Source organism: Prionailurus bengalensis, chromosome C2 (genome assembly GCF_016509475.1).
Source record: "Prionailurus bengalensis isolate Pbe53 chromosome C2, Fcat_Pben_1.1_paternal_pri, whole genome shotgun sequence".
NCBI lineage: Eukaryota > Metazoa > Chordata > Mammalia > Carnivora > Felidae > Prionailurus > Prionailurus bengalensis.
In genome coordinates this window covers 132,763,744-132,784,288 of record NC_057350.1, presented here as the reverse complement: position 1 = coordinate 132,784,288, position 20,545 = coordinate 132,763,744, and the positions used below count along the sequence as shown (strand labels likewise).

General features: G+C 43.1%; 1 protein-coding gene and 1 pseudogene across 2 annotated transcripts in view; one reads left to right on the top strand and one right to left on the bottom strand.

Moving 5' to 3' along the window:
- The first annotated feature begins 12,799 nt into the window (after nt 1–12,799).
- Nucleotides 12,800–20,545, top strand: part of ATP2C1 (ATPase secretory pathway Ca2+ transporting 1) — a 173,601-nt gene continuing 165,855 nt past the window's right edge. For both annotated transcript variants that reach the window (XM_043595410.1, XM_043595411.1), the window contains exon 1: nt 12,800–13,215. In XM_043595410.1, coding sequence (XP_043451345.1) covers nt 13,108–13,215 — 108 coding nt within the window. In that variant the 5' untranslated portion in view covers nt 12,800–13,107. The remainder of the gene's footprint in view (nt 13,216–20,545) is intronic.
- Nucleotides 16,000–17,291, bottom strand: LOC122492234 (annotated as a pseudogene).

Here is a 20,545-nt window from a genome sequence, read left to right as displayed (position 1 = left end):
CTAGCCAGTTGGTAGTCTTGTCTCTGGACCTGAGGAGAGGGCATTGGCTGACTGTGCCGGACCTCTGAGAGGGTCAATGAGGCAGATTCTGAGAATGTTGGAAAAACATTATTACAGAGATGGACTCCTGTTGCCAAAGGGCTGCCGCCAGGATGAAGAAGTGTTGCTGGTGAGACTCTCAAGAGCAGAAAGCAAAACGGAAACAGAGAGGAGTAAGTCCCTTCTTACTCCTTCAAACTTGCAGTTGCCCTCCATTGGCAGAGCCTAATGGAGAACAGCTGGCAAATGGCAACGTGGTTTATAGAATCCCAGCATCACTGAGGATAGAATGATGTGCTTGGAGCTGAGAGACAAGTATGCAGTAACTGGTACACTCTGCCTGGTGGGGAAACGGTGTACTTTATCACTCTCTTCCTGTGCCTCTGATCGGGAATTGTGGTTCCGAGGAAAGGCTGTGTTAAGTCTCGCTTGGTGATGTCATGGAGCTGCCTGCTCTTTCAGAAGGGAAAGCAGAACATGATTCCTGTCAGAAGTGACATCTCTTCTGGAGACAAGGTGAACGTTGCATTTCAGAATGGAGAAGAGCCTAAGCTCGGACACTATCAAAAAGCTGTTGCCCGATAAAATTCTTTTAAAATGGGCACTTTAGCTCTTCCATGTTTAAAATCAGCGAAATGAAATTCTTGATTCAGACGTGTCTGATGCATACTACATTCCAAATGGTGGGCTCAGCATTACACCTGCCTCCACCGATAGCAAGAAACCCAGCCACACACGGGAGGGAACTTAGCAACTTTGGCACTGTTACCCTGCCAAGTGAAGAAGGCACCTGTTACAAGCCTGCCTCTTTGAAAAACACAAGAGGTAAACTCCTAAAAAGGACAAACGTGTAAAATACAATGCAGATGGAAGTTGAGAATTGGGCACCTGCTGTTAAGGGGGGTGGGGAATCTGTTTTACATAAGATATGCCTGGGAGAAAGCCATCAAACACACTTGAGAGAAAAATCTTGGGAAGGAGAAACCCTTGACAAGCTCTTGGAAAATAACTTGTTGACAGATTTACCACTCCATGAAGAAAGGAGAATCAACCCATGCTGTCACTTTGAGCTACTTTTACAATTCTGTGGAACAACAGCAATAACAGCATTTCTGTTGCTCTCCCCACCTCTTCGACCCTATATTCTTTTTTAAGCTTGAAAAGCTTAGAGTTTAAAACATTGCTTTCATCATGGAGCATCTTGAAATCATAGCATGCCAGATCTAGACAGGACCTTGGAGCAAGAGCGATCATAAAAAGCTGGAAGGAATTCTGTAGCAATAAAAATTTTATAACTGCAAACAAAGGCCTCTGGGGAGATAGAGTTATATGTAAGTGTCTGAACACTAATATTAAGGAAGGGAAGAAATTGTTTGTGATAGTTCAAGGAAATAACTCCAAAAAAACGATTTTAAATAAAGCAATTGTAAATTAGGATGAGAATTACATTTTAACGCTGAAACTGGAAAGTAATGGAGACTGACTTCACTTTGATGAAATTTTTTACATCATTAAATAATATAGAGATCATTCATCCAGGAAACTCAAGCGTTTATAAATAAATTCTAAGTAGGCAATATTGTTCAAAATTTTATGGAGACATGGATCCTCACATAGAAGAAAGATAAAACAATTTAGGTATAAACAAGTATTGTTCTAGTCATACTTACTGAGCACAACAATGTGCTACGATCCTCATGGGCCTTAACCCTCCGTTTTCACCCTAAGACAATTTGACCCTTGATATGGGCTGAATGTTTGTGTCCTCCACCAAACTTGTGTTGAAGCCCTAACCTCAAGACAGGGCCTCTAAAGAAGTCATTAAAGTTCAATGAGGCAATAAAGGCGGGACCTTAATCCAATAAGATTAGTGCCTTTTAAAGAGAGACGCTAGAACACCCTCAATCTCTCCCTCCCTCTCTTTCTCTCTCTCTCTCTCTCTCTCTCTCTCTCTCTTTCTGTCTTTGTCCATACCCACCAAGGAAAGACCATGTGAGGACATAACAAGAGGTACCTGTCTACAAGCCAGTAAGAGAGTCCTTTCTGGAAACAAACTTTGTCAGACCTTGGTCTTGGGCTTCCCAGGCTCCAGAAGCATGAGAAAATAAATGTTTGTTGTTTCAGGCATCCAGAGTGGTGTTTTGTTACGACAGCCAAACAAATAATACACACTGTTATACAGTATAGTGCTCATAGGTAAACCAGTGCATAAATTCTCCAGTGATGGAGAATTAGCATTTGTTGATTGTCTCTGCGCTAATTTCTTTCACAAAAGGTGTTTTTATTTTTGATCTTCAAATGAAAATATTTTATGGCACTGGCTTGGCACACTGACAAATGGTAGCATTAAGTAAACAGCTATAATGGCGCTTGGTTTGAGCCCAAGAAATATGTTAAAGACCAGGAGCATACAGGAAGGAAGAAGTGACTGTCATTATTTGGAAGCACAGGCTCTATGTGTCATGGGGAGAGAGAGGACCCTAACCACATATCTGTTACTTTAACTACAATTAATCCTGACCTAAAATAGCTCACTAGTCACACGGCTTTAAATAGAAAGCATTACAATATAAAAGTTGATGGATGTGTCTTTCAGCTTATTCGTTTCATAAGCACATATACTAGGTAACTATTGTGCACAAGGCAACCTGCTTGGAGATGGACAGGGATAAAATAGTGATGGACGTAGTACTATATAACAGTTAAGAGTTTGTGACTTGGAGTCAAATAGAAATGAGTTGGAATTGTAAGTAGGCCACTTATTTATGTTTTTATTAAAAAAATTTTAATGTTTATTTTTGAGAGAGAGAGACAGAGTGCGAGCAGGGGAGAGGAAGCGAGAGAGAGGGAGACACAGCATCTGAAGCAGACTCCAGGCTCTGAGCTGTCAGCCCAGAGCCCGACGCGGGGCTCAAACTCACAAATCAAACTGTAAGGTCATGACCTGAGCCGCAGTCAGATGCATAACCTACTGAGCCACCCAGGTGCCCCTTAAATAGGCCATTTGCATGCTAGGGGATTCTTGCTGAAGGCAGGCCAAGGTGATTAGATATCGAGGCGGTGGGGTGGCCGGCAGTGGGGTTACACTAAACTAACCCAACAGGATTATTGCTAAAACTGGACTAAGGAGGCAAAGTTGGGACCTAGTCAGACAAAACTCAGAGGAGCTGACTCAAGTTTGGTCAAGGAAAGAATCTTTATCAACTGAAAAAAAAAAAATCAAGCAAGTGGAAAAACCAGGAAACAATTTTATGAGAAGTATTTCTTTGGAAATATCCATATAGTGCTAATCGTCCCACACCCCTTGCAGGAGAAAGGGTCAGTGCTTGTCCCTTATTTTATGGAAGGACTTGGAGCAGTTGATAGGACTAACCTGAGAAATGGAGAAGGGGTCCATGGCAACAAGGTTGAGCACTGTATCTAGTAAAAAAAAATGTTGTTCTCCTTTGGTGGCAGGTCAAAAGTATTTTATTCTAATGGCCCAGGGACACCGTGAAAGGGATCTTGCCCAGAAAGGCAGTTGGTGAGGTGAGGAACCCACAGGAAGGGCTCTGAGTTATGCTGAAGACAGATGGGCAGGGGAGGATTGAAAGGGGATCCTGGGAGTTGTTACTGAAGAGCCTCCCAAGAATGTCTGAATAGAGCATGTGGAGGACACTTCATGACTGCATTGTGGAGGGACAAAGAGTAGTGGGTTAAATGAGGAGAGGGCCTGGAGGATGCTTTGGATCTCAGGAACCTCAAGGCTGCACTGTGGGAATACACTGACACACCAGGTGGTGACAGCAGCGACAGGTTGGGGGCCCAGAACAGGAACAAGGAAGGGAGCACCATGGCTGCTGGCCAGGATTTGCTTAAGACTGTGTGAGAGGCGCATCTGAAAACTCCCTGAAATACTCGGGTGGCAGTTTATAGCAGAAGAAGGTCCTACATTAAGACATGAACCAGGGGTGCCTGGGTGGCTCAGTCAGTTGAGTGTCTGACTTCAGCTCAGGTCATGATCTCACAGCAGGTGAGTTCAAGCCCTGCATCTGTGCTGACAGATTCTGTCACAGCCTGCTTCAGATTCTGTGTCTCCCTCTCTCTCTCTCTCTCTCTCTACCCCTCCCCTGCTCTGTCTCTCTCTCAGAAATAAACATTAAAAAAAAAAAAAAAGACATGAACCAGTGAAATTTGGGCTGTTACTGTTAGTATAACTAATCTGGATCCAGGAGCCAACAAGATCTGGAAAAGCTCAAGGCAGTTCATACCCAGATGCTACACTACATGTATCATCAGTCATTCATTCATTAAACAAAGATCTATTGAGTGACTGTGAGACACTGATGTAACAATGGACAAGACACTGTCAATGCCCTGAAGGAGGTCAGTGAGGAAGGGGCTACAGACAGGAAACAGTCACTCTTGTAGAATTAGTGGTAGGGTCAAGTTATGTGGGGGGGGGGGGGGGGAGGGGGGGTACAATAGGAGTGTATAGGAGCCCTGTATTCATTCCTAGCCAGTGGGTCTCAAACTTACATGTGCATATGAATCATCTAGGGATCTTTTCAAAATGCAGATTATGATTTAGGAGATCCAGGGTGTGGCCTGAGATTCTGCATTCCTAACAAGATCCCAGGATCTGGTGATGCTAACACTGCTGGTCTGTGGACCACAGGAGCCGCAAGGCTCAAAAGAACATGTAACCAGTCATGTGAAAATAAATAAATAAATAAATAAGTGATTCCATATGCCTCTGACTTTGATATCTAAGATTTTTAAAAAAATATTTATTTTCAAGAGAGAGAACATGTGCATGCATGTGGGAGGAAGAGCGGAGACAGAGAGAGATGGAATACTAAGCAGGCTCCATGCTGCCAGTACAGATCCCAACGCAGGGCTTGATCCCACGAACAGGGAGATCATGACCTGAGCCAGAAATCAAGAATTGGATGCTTGGGGCGCCTGGGTGGCGCAGTCGGTTAAGCGTCCGACTTCAGCCAGGTCACGATCTCGCGGTCCGTGAGTTTGAGCCCCGCGTCAGGCTCTGGGCTGATGGCTCAGAGCCTGGAGCCTGTTTCCGATTCTGTGTCTCCCTCTCTCTCTGCCCCTCCCCCATTCATGCTCTGTCTCTCTCTGTCCCCCAAAAAATAAATAAACGTTGAAAAAAAAAAAATTAAAGAATTGGATGCTTAAACGACTGAGCCACCCAGGCGCCCCCCTTGAGATTTTTTCTTAAGTGTATTTATTTATTTTGAGAGAGAGAGGGCAAGTGGGGGAGGGACAGTCAGAGAGAGGGAGAGAGAATCCTAAGTAAGCTCTGTGCTGTCAACGCAGAGCCCAACTCAGGGCTCGATCTCATGGAAGCGCAAGATCATGACCTGAGCCAAAATCAAGAGTTGGATGCTCAGCTGACTGAGACACAAAGAGAGACACCCTGGTACCTAAGATTTAACAATAAAGACAAATTGGCATTCTGGTAACGATTACTCAGGTTATTGTACCTATACATAGTCTGGGTTGCACCAATATTCATGGTCTTTAGTGATCCAACCAAGGGAAGACATATCATTTCCATGTTGGATAATTACCTGTTCTAAAAATTTTTTTTAATGTTTATTTATTTTTTAAAGAGAGAGTGAGCATGCGAGCAAGTGGGGGAAGGGCAGAGAGAGAGGGAGACACAGAATCCGAAGCTGGCTCCAGGCCCTGAGCTGTCAGCAGATAGCCCCACATGGAGCTTGAACCCACTAGCCATGAGATTGTGACCTGAGCCAAAGTTGACCCTCAACCGACTGAGCCACCCAGGCCCCCAGATAATTATCTTTGGTAGTTAATAAAAATTCAAGGATAATGGAGTTTAAGAACATGACTATAAACATCACTGTGATGAACAGTGTGTCTACTCCAAATTGCATGCGCATTATCTTTCTTTTAGCTAACATGAGCTGCTACTCTATCAGACTCCCCTACTCTCATCCCCAATGGTGGTTTTTCACAGGAGGTGGCAGTGAAAACTGAGTGAGTTAGCCACATAAACACCTCTGACCTGGGCCTTTCCACTAGAACTCAAGACAAGTATTTAAGAATTATTTCAGAATCCATGTTCTCTGGCCACTGAACTTCCATCCACGCAACAGAGTCAGAAAAATGGGAAAGGGAAGTTGGATTGCCTGTTTATTCCAAGGGCCATCCCCGTGCCAAGGGTAGGCCTGGCCCAGCCCAGCCAGACATCTGCTTTCAATTACATCCTTACTTTTCAAACCATCAAGCATTACAAGGGAACATACCAACCTGCCCACTCACCCCCACTTCCATTCGCCTAGTTAGCCAAAGCTCCTTTACTCAAATTAATGTATTTATTTTCCTTATTGCTGAAACCATATTTTTAGTTTTCATAGAGAATTATAGGAAGCACAACCACCAATCTGAAAGTTCCCTCAGGGTTGAACCACTGGTCTTAAGAGGAAATACCTCTGTCTTCTCTTTCTAGGTGTTACTCCTCCTAAAAAGAGCAAAGCATGGCTGCTAAGGGGAAGGTGGAAGGAAGTCAGGGTCATGAGGAGAAGGTGACACAGCTTCAGACATGGGTCCTTAGGAGAAGGTGTCTCTGAATCCACCAGGAATGGTAAGCTTCCTGGGGACATCTTATGTTTCTATTAAAGGACCATTTTGCAGTAAACTCAAGACTCGATGAGAGGAGACAGAGTTAGAGTGGATCCTGCCCAGACTACAGTAGCATTGAAGACAAAGACAAGTAAATTATGCCTGGGGATGGGTTTGTGGAAAACCATTATTTTGGAGATTCTTGGCATGAGGGGGCTGCCTGTTCCAAGTCCAAGATTCCTCCTTCCCCAACTGGAATGGAACAAGGTGTTAGTGCAGAAGACGGAGTGAGGTAGTGTTGTGTACAGCTGGCTGTGGTTTCTGGCCCTGAGCTTAAAGAAAGGGCTGTCTCCCGAGCTAAGATTACTGATAGTGCTGCTTCAGCTTGATAAGAGGCAATATGATATCAAGTCAAGAGTGAGAGTTTGAGAGCAATATGATATCAAGTCAAGATATCACTGAGAAGACAGACCTTGGTGAGAGGTTCACTTGAAGCTTGATAACTGCAGGAGCTGACTCTCGGAAGAGTGGCTACAAAAAAAGAGATGAGCTTGGAGAAAACCCACCACTGCCAGGGAAGTGCATTTTAAAATGCAAATCTGATGGGAGCTCTCAAAGCGCTCCAGCAAACAGGGTATCTATCCTTCAAACTCCACCTAACAAATCTCTCCACAGCCACGTCTCCTGCCTGACAGCACCTAAACCAATGGTCCAGGGGTCATCGGCATCAGCATTGTGGGGGAAGCTGATACAAATGTGACATCTCACTCTTTGCCCCAGACCTACTGAATCAGAAACTGTGAAGGTGGGGGCCAGCAATCTGTGCTTTAACAAGCCTTCCAGTTGATTCTGATGCATGTTCGAGTTTATTTAAAATTTTTTTAATGTTTATTTATTTTTGAGAGAGAGAGAGGGAGAAAGCATAAGTGGAGCATAAGTGGAGAGAGAGAGGGAGACACAGAATCTGAAGCAGGTTCCAGACTCTGAGCTGTCAGCACATAGCCCAACATGGGGCTCGAATTCACCAACCATGAGATCATGACCTGAGTCAAAGTCAAGACGCTTAACTGACTGAGCCACCCAGGCGCCCCTGTTCAAGTCTATTTTAAACTATGCAGAAAAGGGGCGCCTGGGTGGCGCAGTCGGTTAAGCGTCCGACTTCAGCCAGGTCACGATCTCGCGGTCCGTGAGTTCGAGCCCCGCATCAGGCTCTGGGCTGATGGCTCAGAGCCTGGAGCCTGTTTCCGATTCTGTGTCTCCCTCTCTCTCTGCCCCTCCCCCGTTCATGCTCTGTCTCTCTCTGTCCCAAAAATAAATAAAAAACGTTGAAAAAATTAAAAAAAAAATAATAAACTATGCAGAAAAATGTTTTCTTCCTAAGTGGAGAACAAGTGCCCCAGGGATGCAGAGTTGTTGTGAAATTTGAGAAATCAATACCTGAAGCCAAAGCAGAAGGTTTGCTCTCTCATGGTTTGTGAGTTCAAGTCCATATCCAGCTCTGCTTGGGATTCTCTCTCTCTGCTCCTCCCCAAATCATGAGTGTGTGCTCTCTCTCTCTCAAAATAGATAAATAAACTTTAAAAAATTATAGAAACACCAGAGTGGTTGAATTGTGGTTGTAATAGGAGCATGGTGTGGTGGGGGCAGGGTGGTTGAATGTGAATTTGGGGAAAGTAAAATGCACCATATGCAGGTCTGAGATAATTACTCCCTACACGGTGGGAGCACCAAGAAAATGTCATATCAAGTAGCACAAAAGATGTCATCATGCAAAAGGTGGAATGTTGGTGCTGCATATACTAGCCCTGAGAAGCAATGGTGAATGCCTCCCTTTCCCTCTCCTGATTCCATTTAGAACTGTCCTTGGGGGAGCAAGAAATGGAGCCAATATCCTCAGACCTAGTGGGATGAGAATGATTTCTCAGAGGAATTCACAATAAAAAAATGGTTTCTGTTTTCTGGGCTAACTGCTTCTCCATCATTCTCACTGCTTGCCCTTCATTTTACATCTGGGCTGGATTAATTCCCAGAGCATGGAGTCATTTTCCTGATAGAAACTCTCAGCACTGATTGGAAGGAGAAAGAGAAGGGATTAGTAGGGTTTTAGTTTTTGTCCCGATGCAATTTGGAAACGCTGTCCACTCAAAGGCATCCTGGAGACAAACTTTCTGTTTTCATTTCCTGTTTCTCATCCTGAATTTAACACTTGCGATGTTAACCGGATCCCATTCTCTTCTCTTTGTCTTTCCCCTTTAATAAATAGGTACTGGCGCATGTGAATGAAACACCTGCTGTGTGCAGTGCACAGTACTTGATGGCCTCGCAAACCCACATTTTCATCCCATCTTCTTCAACATTTGGAAAGGAGTAAACTGTAAAATAGCTCTTTCTTCATACCTTTGTCACTATTTTTTCTTTTTTTTTGGCTTTAGCTTTGCCTCTGTATGATGCTCTTTGAGCAAAGAAATGGGGATACCCATATTTTTAAGCTATTTGTGAAAAAGCTGGTAATTCTTAGAAACCAGAGAACACATGAATATCCTTTTGATGAGGGAGCATAAGGCAAGCTGAGGGCCAAGCACAAGCTAGCACCCCGCCCCCACCCCTAGGTGGGATATGTGTGACATTCCACAGGCACTCCTAGATGCCCAAGAACAAAGGAAAGGACAGAAAACAAATGGTTAACTGATAGAGATCACAGTCCTGCAGGATAAGAGTCTCCATCAGTTTACAAATATCTCAGTAAACTATAAGAAAAAGGCAATCTTATCAACAGCCTAATCTCCAGAAACCTATAGACTCAGTTTCCTGGAGCCCTAATATCACCCTCCCCTCCACTGTGATGTGGGGAACAAAGACAAGAAGGAAATGGTGGATAAAATTAAATTTCCTCATAACCTGCAGCCCTTGACAAATACTTGAGGCAAATACAGTCTAACATTTCTCCAAAAACCCCTACCATCCTAATGTTAATACCTTACTAAAGGAAAAACAACCTTAGCTTGACAATCGCAAGGCCTCAGGTATCTTATGAGTCCTTCTTAGCATATCAAAGTCCTTCTGGAAGGTCTTTTGCCTTTACTTCCCCCAGCTCAGTAGTATATAGCCAGTCACTCTGCACAACCCCAGTGCAGCTCTTTCTGCCCTCGGGTCCTGCCCCTGTGCTTGAATAAAATCACCTTTTTTGCGCCAAGGATGTCTCAAGAATTCTTTCTTGGCTGTCAGCTCCAGACCCCCACCACTTCAAAGACGCATCACCTTCACAGTGGATTGAGGCCTGGATCTAGTGCTTTCCTGGGTTTGTGCTTTGTGTTGGTTACTGTTTTTCTTTTTTTTTTTAACGTTTATTTATTTTTGAGAGAGACAGACAGAGCGTGAGCAGGGGAGGGGTGGAGAGAGGGAGACACAGAAACCCAAGCAGGCTCCAAGCCCTGAGCTGTCAGCACAGAGCCCGACGCAGGGCTCCAACCTATGAACTGTGAGATCATGACCCGATCTGAAGTTGGACGCTCAACCGACTGAGCCACCCAGGCGCCCCTGTTGGTTATCGTGCTAGGACAAGGGGTGGGAATGAATTGTTCAAATAACAGGTAATCACCCCACTCCTTATTGTGCTATTTTGCAGGGCGGTGGAATAAACCCCTTACGACTGGGTGGCTCCACTGGGCTATTTCAGTCTTTGCAGGTATGTACTGTAGCCACCCAATCTCTGGCCCGTTGCCATTTACTGAGGCAACTGAGTCACAGTGGCAATCAAACCATCCAACGGGACCGTGACTCTTCCCCATTATGTTTGTAATAAATATGGGGTGGAATTAACCATTGCAATCTATTTCAAACAGAAACTGAGAATATGGTAGTTTTCAAAGTTTGTGAAGCAGAAAATCTGAATCTATAGTACAACTTCTTTTCAAGATCACCAGAATCATTTCAGAAAGGAACTTTTATGTGATAAATAATGAGTATTAGCCTTATTTATGCAGAATCCAGGATAGGAAGTTATATGATTTTGCACGAAAATGCACCTGATCTCTAATCTAATAATCTTAGTCTGCAAATTCCTAACAGTCTAAGTTTGTCTTTCTCTTTAACAAGGCAACCCCATGCCTTTCCTTTGTTAGATTCATCTGTAAAGAGGTTCTTAGGAATCCATTTCGGGATGTGGGCTAAGAGACTGTGCAGTGTACTGACTGGGAACGGAACCTCTGGGGATTCTGGTGTGTCAGCCTACCTGGTTGGAGTCCCTTCTCCCCTGCTTTGTCTCTGTGTGACCTTGGCAAGTTGTTTACCCTCCCCATAGGGTGCTGTAGGGTTACGTGAGATAATGCACGTAAAGAATTTAGCACAGTGTCTGGCTGAAAGGCCCAATAAATGTTAGATACGATTTGCTTTTTGTTGTCGACTAAACGCCTAAGGGGATTTTAGTTGTGTTTGTTCCACCGGCTTCTCTTTTTATGCTAAATCTAGCCAGGACAATTTTCTGTCTGGGTTTTCTTTTCTCTCCCCAGACCCAGCCCTTCCCCATCTCTTTTCATTGACCTCCTCAAACCAGGAGAAGGTGAGCATGAAACAACCATTTGAAATGAAGTCTGCTTTGTGTTCATCCGTTGGGAAAAGGCTTTGATCACAGCCGTGCTGTGGGTGTTTGGCAGACTGCCAGCTTCTTTCCATAAGAAGAGGCATCTCTGAAGGTTTAGATATTTTAAAAAAGGAAGGGAAGAGGGCAGCTTGTGGGTTCCTCGAGGGTGTGTATAAATGACACCTTTCCTCCTCCCAAAGCCTCCAGGGGCCTCCCCTCTTTCCAGGGCCAGGGTGTCTAGGTTTCCACGCTTCTTGTTTTTCTGGGCTGTGAGCTGCCTGGGAGTGCACAACACTGCCCTTAGCATTCCGGTGGTTCACAGCACAGGGCTTGGCTCTGTCCCTCATTAGAGTCCGCTGGCTGTCTCCAGCACACAGAGGAGACTCAAGAGCCAGCCAGTGTGCACCTAAAGAGTGGACAGGAGGGCAGGGCCTCCTCCTCCTGGGAGCCAGCCCCAGTAGCATTATATAAATGACTTCTTGGAATTGCCAGCCTGGCCCTGGTGAGACTGGAAGATCACCTTGTGAGTGGGCCCAAGGCCAGCTTGACAGATGGTCTGGGCTGCGGCAGCAAGACCCACATTAGGCCCATCAAGTGTGTTCCCTGAAGGCAAGTGGCCCAGCCAGGAGTGTCAGGGCGGATGTCCAGGGGGACAGCTAGGGAGGCAAAGTGGGTCCCCAGCTCTGCTTACCCTTCCTCCCCAACAGTGCAGTCTCTGAAGGGGAAGAGACAAGTTCTTTCTCTTTCCACTTGAAAGGAAATCTCGAAGCCTTATGATTTTGGGTTGATGTCTGGCCTAGACTCTACACGACAGCCCCTCACCCAAGTGGCCAAATGTTTCCACCCGATGAACCAGCTACTACAGTGTTAACAAGGATAATAAAACAGTAAGGCCTACTTGGAAACTTTGTTCAGAAACCCCGTGGCTTCTATAGACTATTAAGAAAATATTGAAGTTTCAAATTTCATGATTTCATGTCCTCTAAGACCACAGTCCTCTTACCCTGTTCTCTTTTTAAAGCATGAATCCTTTTTTAAAATACTTAGAAAGTAAATGTATAACATTTTTTCTCCCTTACATTCGGAATAAAGCCTGGGGAAATTTAATGTTCCTGGATTTGGCCTGTGGATTTGAGATAAGGATTCAAGGAGAGAAGCCTTTTAACTCAGAACAGAATCTGTTCCCAGCTATTGTTCAATTAACGCAAAAGTATCTGGTTACCGGGCGTGTTGCATAATGCATGACAGCGTAAACCAAACCTTTTAAGTGCTGCCACTGAACTCCTCGATAACAGTGAAGAGTGAAGTAAATTGTTAATTTTTTTTAGAAGTCCCCTAAAACAAAGCTTCTTGAGACTGAATGAATCAACACTTTTGAGCTGAAACGCAGCCAAGGGATGTCCCTATGTGTGCTCGTGCTGATAAAAAATCTAGAAGGAAACAGAAAAAACCACATGTCATGTCCTCTTTAAGAGCCAGAAAAGCTGTCAGAAGAATTAAGATTAAGCCTCACGAGAGTCTGTGGGTGTGGAAAGTCACCAGCTAGCTAATATTAACATAGCTTGCAACAGAACGCTGTTGCTAGAAATAGGGCGATCGCATCACTACCACTAAGCAATTTGCATTCTGTGGACCAGCCCCTACATTCCTCCTGGCTCCTGCTGCCCTTTGGGCATTGTATTTCTGGACGCTTTTAGATGGTCGGTACTCAGACTTGGCTGTCTGGTTTCACCAGGAACCCACCCGAAAGAGGAAGCAGCAAGGAGAAGAACATTTGCTTTGTTTGCAGGAAAGTGACTGAGCTACAAGCAAATCTTTAGGCATCTGAGGAATTGTGAAGCTTCTAGACTTCATATGGTTGCTGACAGGGTGGGGCAGACGAGAACCTTCTTACTTTCCTCACCATGGATAATCTGTTGCCTCAGTCTAGATTCTCTTACTTCAAAAAATATCCTCTCCATGCAATTAGGAAATATTTATCGATGCTGAGAAACCAAAAAGCTGAAGAACAGGTATCATCTTGTTTATATTGTCTTTAAGGTTAACGGATGTTTGCTTTTGGGTGTTGCTTTTACTATGTGCCTTCGTGATTTTGTTTCTGCTAGTTTACATGCTTATAGGCTCCTGCTTGCGGCTATTCGGATTTAGCAATCCGAGAAGCAAGCAGGCTTGTGAAGATTTATTTGAACTTGGAACATTTGGATCCCGACATTAAGCTCAAGCTCTGTAATAAAACCATGTGCTTCTCCTTCTTCTGAATAGCTAGACCAAACTACCCAGTCAGAGTTAAACTGTAGTCTCCTTGATAATTTTCCAGGCCCTCAAATATAAATTTTAAACTATCCATATCTTGACAAATAAAAGGATTAGGCCCTAGAAATACACTTGTCTTCTCGTCTGTACGGCCATGTATTTATGGCTATGTTAGTATCACCAGGATTTGCAAAACAAAAAACATTGTGTGCACTGTAAATATAATAGCTTCAAATAGATCACTAATGAGCGATGACAATCATTCAGAAGTAACTAGACACTTTTTTTCCGTGGAGGGCAAGGGTATACAGCACTGCAGTTTTCAGTCTTTTTAGCCAATCAAAAGTTAGGGTTTTTAGTAGTAGACTCTAGCATGTGGGAGTATAAACATTAACAAATTGGTTAAAATGTTGGATTACTTCTTGTTTAACATCATGCATTCATTCTATTATGTTGAGATTTGTTTCATTCTATCCCTTACAATCATCTATGAAAAGGCATTTCTAAAAACTGCGTTTCTGACTTGTACCAAACTGTAAGAAGAAATAGCTGTATCTGATCTATTGAAATCTAGTGGCTCATTTAGAAAAAATATGACCATGGTGAAGGACAAATGCATAGCCACATAGAAGACCCAAAGAATCATAAACTGCTTGCACATCATGCTTGTAACTCATATTGCAAACTATATGGGAGATAACCGTGGTGTTCTGTATCTGAATGAGGTGACCTACTTCATGAAATACTTCCAGGAAGTGAAAGCAAAGGTCAGCAGACAGAAAATCCTCTAATGATAGGTTTCCCAAAAAGTCCATGCTTAATTTGGAAGATGAAAATCATTACTACTGTTCCAGAGGAAACTGCTTTTGTGCTGTGCTTTGATGATTTTACAAGAGCTGGAACTTCAGATTGTGCCGAAGAAGGGGGCTGGGCTGGTCCAATTTATCTCCTACTCAGGCAAGGTGTCCTGATTACGAAAGAATCTCTTTCCAGTCTCAGCACTTGCTTGCTTTTGAAGAGGAAAGCCAGAGACCCCGGTGGTGGTGCTCTGAGATGTTGTCTGCCACACTCACTAAGGCAGGCCTCCTCAGGCCTCTTTACAGTGGGGAGCAGGGAGTGGCTGAAAGGGTAGGGTTGGAACTGCGGAATATGGATTAAGTGATTTTTCCCCCTTTTCTCAGTGCTATAAGTTTTCAGAGATGTGTCTATAGTGATTGTGCAGTTTATCGTTTTGTTTGCTTAAAAACTGTTACAAAATGCATTCCAAAGAACATGAGAATGTATCGTGGATTCTTGGACTTGCACTGGGTGGGTGGTCCTCTCCCCAGCTGACAACCATTGGGGATGACCTGGGAACGACTGGGAACATTGTGCTGAGTTTTTAACTTTCTATACAAATTGATGGAGAAATAAAAACAAATAATACATTCATTTCTCTTCTGAAACCAATTAATAGCTCTGCAGACAGACAGTCTCACAGAATTAGAGAAATTAGGTCAGAGCCAATGATGGCTAACCTTGAAAAGCTTGTTGGAAAGTTATAAAGAAGATTAATAACGTCTACAATTTTAGGACCTCATATTTGTTGTCTCTCTAATGCTTACAGTCCTGTAATACAGACTCTCATTATAAAGGTGAGGGAAGAGAGACAAAGACCTGAATCCTTGTCCAAGGCCACCCAGCCAAAAAGTATTGAAGGGAGATTGGAATTCCTGTTTGCCTAGCTTTAAACTTGACCCATTTGGGGGCGGCTGGCTGGCTCAGTCGGTAGAGTATGCAACTCTTCACCTGGAGGTCATGAGTTCCAACCCTACGTTGGTAGTAGAATTTACTTAAAAAAGAAAAAAAAAATGACCCATATTACCATGCTTGATCTCCGAATGATCTATACCAACACAGTGATAGCAACATAGCAAGCTGCTAACCTTTCTCCTAGAGACTATTTCTAACACTTCAGATGTTCATGTCATAATTCTTACCCTAAGTTTGGTGTGATTAATTTCTTTTTTAAAAAAAATTTTTTTAATGTTTATTTGTTTTTGAGACAGAGAGACAGAGCATGACCAAGGGAGGGGCAGAGAGAGAGAGGGAGCCACAGAATCTGAAGCAGGCTCCAGGCTTTGAGCTGTCAGCATAGAGCCTGATATAGGGCTCAAACCCACCAACTGTGAGTTCATGACCTGAGCCAAAGTTGGATGTTTAACTGACTGAGCCACCCAGGAGCCCCTGGTGTGATTAACTTCTTAATATTTTTCTAAATTTGTATTTGGGGCGCCTGGGTGGCGCAGTCGGTTAAACGTCCGACTTCAGCCAGGTCACGATCTTGCGGTCCGTGAGTTCTAGCCCCGCGTCGGGCTCTGGGCTGATGGCTCAGAGCCTGGAGCCTGCTTCTGATTCTGTGTCTCCCTCTCTCTCTGCCCCTCTCCCGTTCATACTCTGTCTCTCTCTGTCCCAAAAATAAATAAAAAATGTTGAAAAAAAAGTCTTTAAAAAAATAAATTTGTATTTAAATCACTTACTTTTTTTTTTTTTTAACTTTTTTGTTGTTTTTATTATGCACTACATTAATATACTGCATAACCTTCTAGAACGGGTAGGTGAGCATAACCGAGTTATTTTTCATCCATCAGGAAAAGGCTTCCTTAGTCGATATTCTCCAAACACTTTGACACATAGTAACACAAAACTCCAGAGACGCACCTATCTCTTTCCATCAAACTCCACTCATGTGAATAACAGGCAACCCTTTTTTCCTGGCCCTTGTTAGTGAACCAGTGGATGTGTGCAGTGGCTGTGCCAGGGATGAGCAAGCACGGGCCATGACACCTGTTCCAGGCAGAATCTCGAACCACACAGCACCATGGTTGCCAAGCAAATTACTTACTTTTTAACTTGTTTGTTTAGAAAGAAAATTTCATATAACTACCATAAGTGGAAAACCACTGCCATTTACCATATACGTATGAGAAAAATAAATAGAATAAAAATAGAATAATGTTAAGTTCTAGCCAGATACTGTCACCTTTGAAACCTCTGAGCCTGAAACCTACATTTATTTTTTTTAACGTTTATTTATTTTTGAGACAGAGAGAGGCAGACCATGAACAGGGGAGGGTCAGAGAGAGGGAGACACAGAATCTGAAACAGGCTCCAGGCTCTGAGCTGTCAGCACAGAGCCCGACGCGGGGCTCGAACTCACGGACCGCGAGATCATGACCTGAGCTGAAGTCAGCCGCTTAACTGACTGAGCCACCCAGGCGCCCCTGAAACCTACATTTAATGTAGTGTCTGCAGGCTACCTAAAATCTTCTCTTATGCCATCTAGCACCATTGGGTCCCATCCATGTTGTGTTCACACACATGGGAGAATACTGTCTCAGGAGCACCATCTGTTTTCTCCACTTCTGTGCCTTCCAATACACTCCTCTCTGTAACCTAGAATTCTGTCCTTAACTTACAACTTGCCCACCTGGAGATGGCCTATACACCCTTCAAGACTCAGGTTAAATGGCTCCGTAAAAAACCTTTCTCCAACTCTGCTGGGAGGAGGGAAGCACAGCCCATCCTTTTCTAAGATATTCTGTCTGTGTCTAACAAGGTCCCTTACTATGTTGTATGTAGTAAGCCATTGCTTACATGTGTATATACATCACCCATACACATATGACACTGGGCGATTTCCTGTTCTTTGTTCTCTCAGACCTACCTTGGAGCCTGACACAGGCTGGTGTATGGGTGACTCACGACACAGGCAGTTGCCTGTGGAGCACACCTCCTTTCTTGCCTCTACCCATGTCTTGATGGGGCCTGGAGGGTCCCCATAGATCCCAGTCATGGTCACTGTTACACTTGCCTTGTCCACAGATGCTTTCTGGTTTAAAGCTTCTCCTCAGGACTTTGCACTCGGTTGTCATACAAACATGAAGGTTTGACCTAAGGGTTCGTTTGTTTGGTAGTTTTTGTTATTATTCCTACAGTGCTGGACCAATCAGTGGGTGGGCAGGTTATTTACCAAACTGAGAACAAGTATCTCATCCTTTGCATTCCTGAACTCTATTATAGCTGGCATTTCACAAAGCCAAGTCCCTAAGTAGGAGATTAAGGTCATTAATTAGATGAGCATGCAGAAGTTTGGGAAAATTAGACAATGAAACATTTTTGAACAGTATTCTTCAAATGGGGTGGTGGTGAGTCACCTTGGTACCTCCCTTTCTCTCCCTCACCTCTTCCTCCTTTGCAATCTTGTTAATAAGACTAGTCAATTCTACTTCTGAAATAGTTACTGAATCTTACATCTTCACCTATCGACCCTGCTACATCCTCTTCTCTAGCTTGGACCATTGCAATAGCACTTGAATTTGTGCCCCTACATTCACTCTTGTTACCCTACAATACAAGTTCCTTATAGCAGTCAGAATTTTCTTCATTAAGTAAAAATCTTTTTCACCCCAGTGCAGGCAACATGATTGTTTTCACTGGCCATCTTAGCCCCAGTGCCAAACATAAATAAAGTACATAGTTGGTGATAAATTCATATAACTGAATGAGTAAACGTGGAGGTTGGGGAATACAGAGGCTAAGGATGCTATTATGCAGGTGAGGCAAGAGATGGTGAAAATAGAGTTATTTTTAGTAAACAAAGACTGGTGAGACCTAGGGAAAACTATGCAATTTATTTTATGAATGTGGAACTAGAGGTTAAGAAGTTTGCCCAAGGTCGCACAGCTCATTTGAATCAGTGCTGGAATTAGAATTTGGCCTGTTTGTCTCCCAGTTCAGTGCTGTTTCCAGTGTGTGTTGTGAGTCTTAGCAGAGATGTAGAAAAGGGGCAATATGACTACCAAGCAAAGAGATAAGGATTCTATAGGCTGAGTCCGTACGGCAGGTAATGCCTGAAGGTCAACTTGTCAATAATAAATAAACCCCCCTGATGAAAGACTAAGACAAAGAAGGGTCTACTAGTTTGAGCTTTTGTCCATCAATTTATACTGCCCTGCAGCAGCCTTGCCAACTTGAATTTCTTCTTCTATGTGTTCCACAGATGAGGGGTCGGAAAATACAGGACGGTTAATTAATAGCCAAGATTTTGTGATGATCTGTGCTGATGGTGCTTTGCTCTCTTCAATAGAAAGATTTCTTTCCAGGGGCGCCTGGGTGGCTCAGTCGGTTAAGTGTCCAACTTCACCTCAGGTCATGATCTCGCGGTTCGTGAGTTCAAGCCCCGCGTCGGGCTCTGTGCTGACAGCTCAGAACCTGGAGCCTGTTTCAGATTCTGTGTCTCCCTCTCTCTCTCTGACCCTCCCCCGTTCATGCTCTGTCTCTCTCTGTCTCAAAAATAAATAAACGTTAAAAAAAAATTTTAAAAAAAGGAAAGATTTCTTTCCAAATAAGAAATATCATCTATGAGCTGACCTGACATGTCTTATTTAACAGTGAATCTGCTTAAAATAAGGAGATCAGTCTTTGGGGCCAGAGACATGTATAAAAACCATATTATATAGAGTGTGTGTGTGTGTGTGTAGTGTGTGTATATATATATATATATATATATATATATGATATTATATTGACATTACATATGTATTTATTGGAATTAGACCCTTGAACCAGTATAATATCATCTTCCAACAAAATTAATCCACCCAATTTTTTTTACCATCCTTCTATATTCTTATCTGAAAATATAATCATGCTATTATTGATATCCTCATATAAATACAGACATCAGATATTGACCTGGATGACACTGAATGCAGAGCTGACAGAGCTCTGCTTGGTCATCGTGTTTTACAGGATTTCTTAATCCCTTTGATTATTTAGCAACCTTTCTCACGTATAGTATGTGGAACATATTTGTAAGTGATCAAAATGTAAAAATGACCTACATGGCCCCTCTATTATGCTTCCAGTCTCAATGAGTAGAAAGAGCTGATTCAAATGTTTATAATATGAGGCAAAAACCACACAGTGCAGTCACAGTGGGTATATCTGGCTCAAGATCTGCTCTGATTAATCTGCTTAAAATGAGGAAAGTGGTCTTTGAGGACCAGGAGGCATGTACAGTAGCTGTATTTTAATTAAGGATTAGAACCAAAAAAGTTTTTGGAGGTTGTTCTAAAGTTTCTCTTCAATGGCTTAAGAAAACGTTTCTAGTTCAAACAGGGTCACTGGGTTTTTATTTCTTGCTGGGTTCCTTAATGAATGTTAACCTCAAAGTTGGGCTTTTAAATAAATATTTGGATTTAATTTGAACATTAAAAACTTTGTTCTTCATTTTGGCTCTTATACCTGCTCTGAATAACAATATAAAAATTAAGGACCCCCCTCATACTCTCTCAAAAATCTATGTTAAGATTTGAAAAGTCACATAAGGGTTTTGAGTGGCTGATGCAGGCCATAGGTGAAATAATGTAAGTTTCACCACAGCTTGGTTTAAGAATGTTAAGAGGTTTTAGCTCCTTAAAGTGAGTTGGTTATATTTTTTAAAAATTTTTAATGTTTATTTTTTTATTTTTGAGAGAGAGAGAAAGAAAGACAGAGTGTGAGTGGGGGAAGGGGGGAGAGAGGGAGAGAGAGAGAGAGACAGAATCTGAAGCAGGCTCCAGGCTCTGAACTGTCAGCACCAGAGCCTGATGTGGGGCTCGAACCCATGAGACGTGAGATCATGATCTGAGCCGAAGTTGGACACTTAACCAACTGAGCCATCCAGGCGCCATGAGTTGGTTATATTTTGAGAGTATAAAAAAGTCACCCATTTTTTAAAGCCTCTTTAAAAAAGTCATGAAATACTATTGATAGTACAAATGACATCTCAGGGGGGAAATTAAATGCATTTGCCCCTTGTCCTTGGGCTTGAGTAGGAAAAAAGCTTTAATCCTCCAGAACCAAAAGGAAAAGATTATCTGGGTAAAATGTAAGATAGAGGGCAGAGATTACACTCTACTTTTGTGGAGGAATTTGTGTGATTATATACAGGTAACATTGGCAGTTAAATGGCTATAATAATATGAAGCTGAACCTTAATATTTCTGACTATTAAATACGACATTTGAAGTTGAACTGTTTTGGGGCACCTGGGTGGCTCAATTG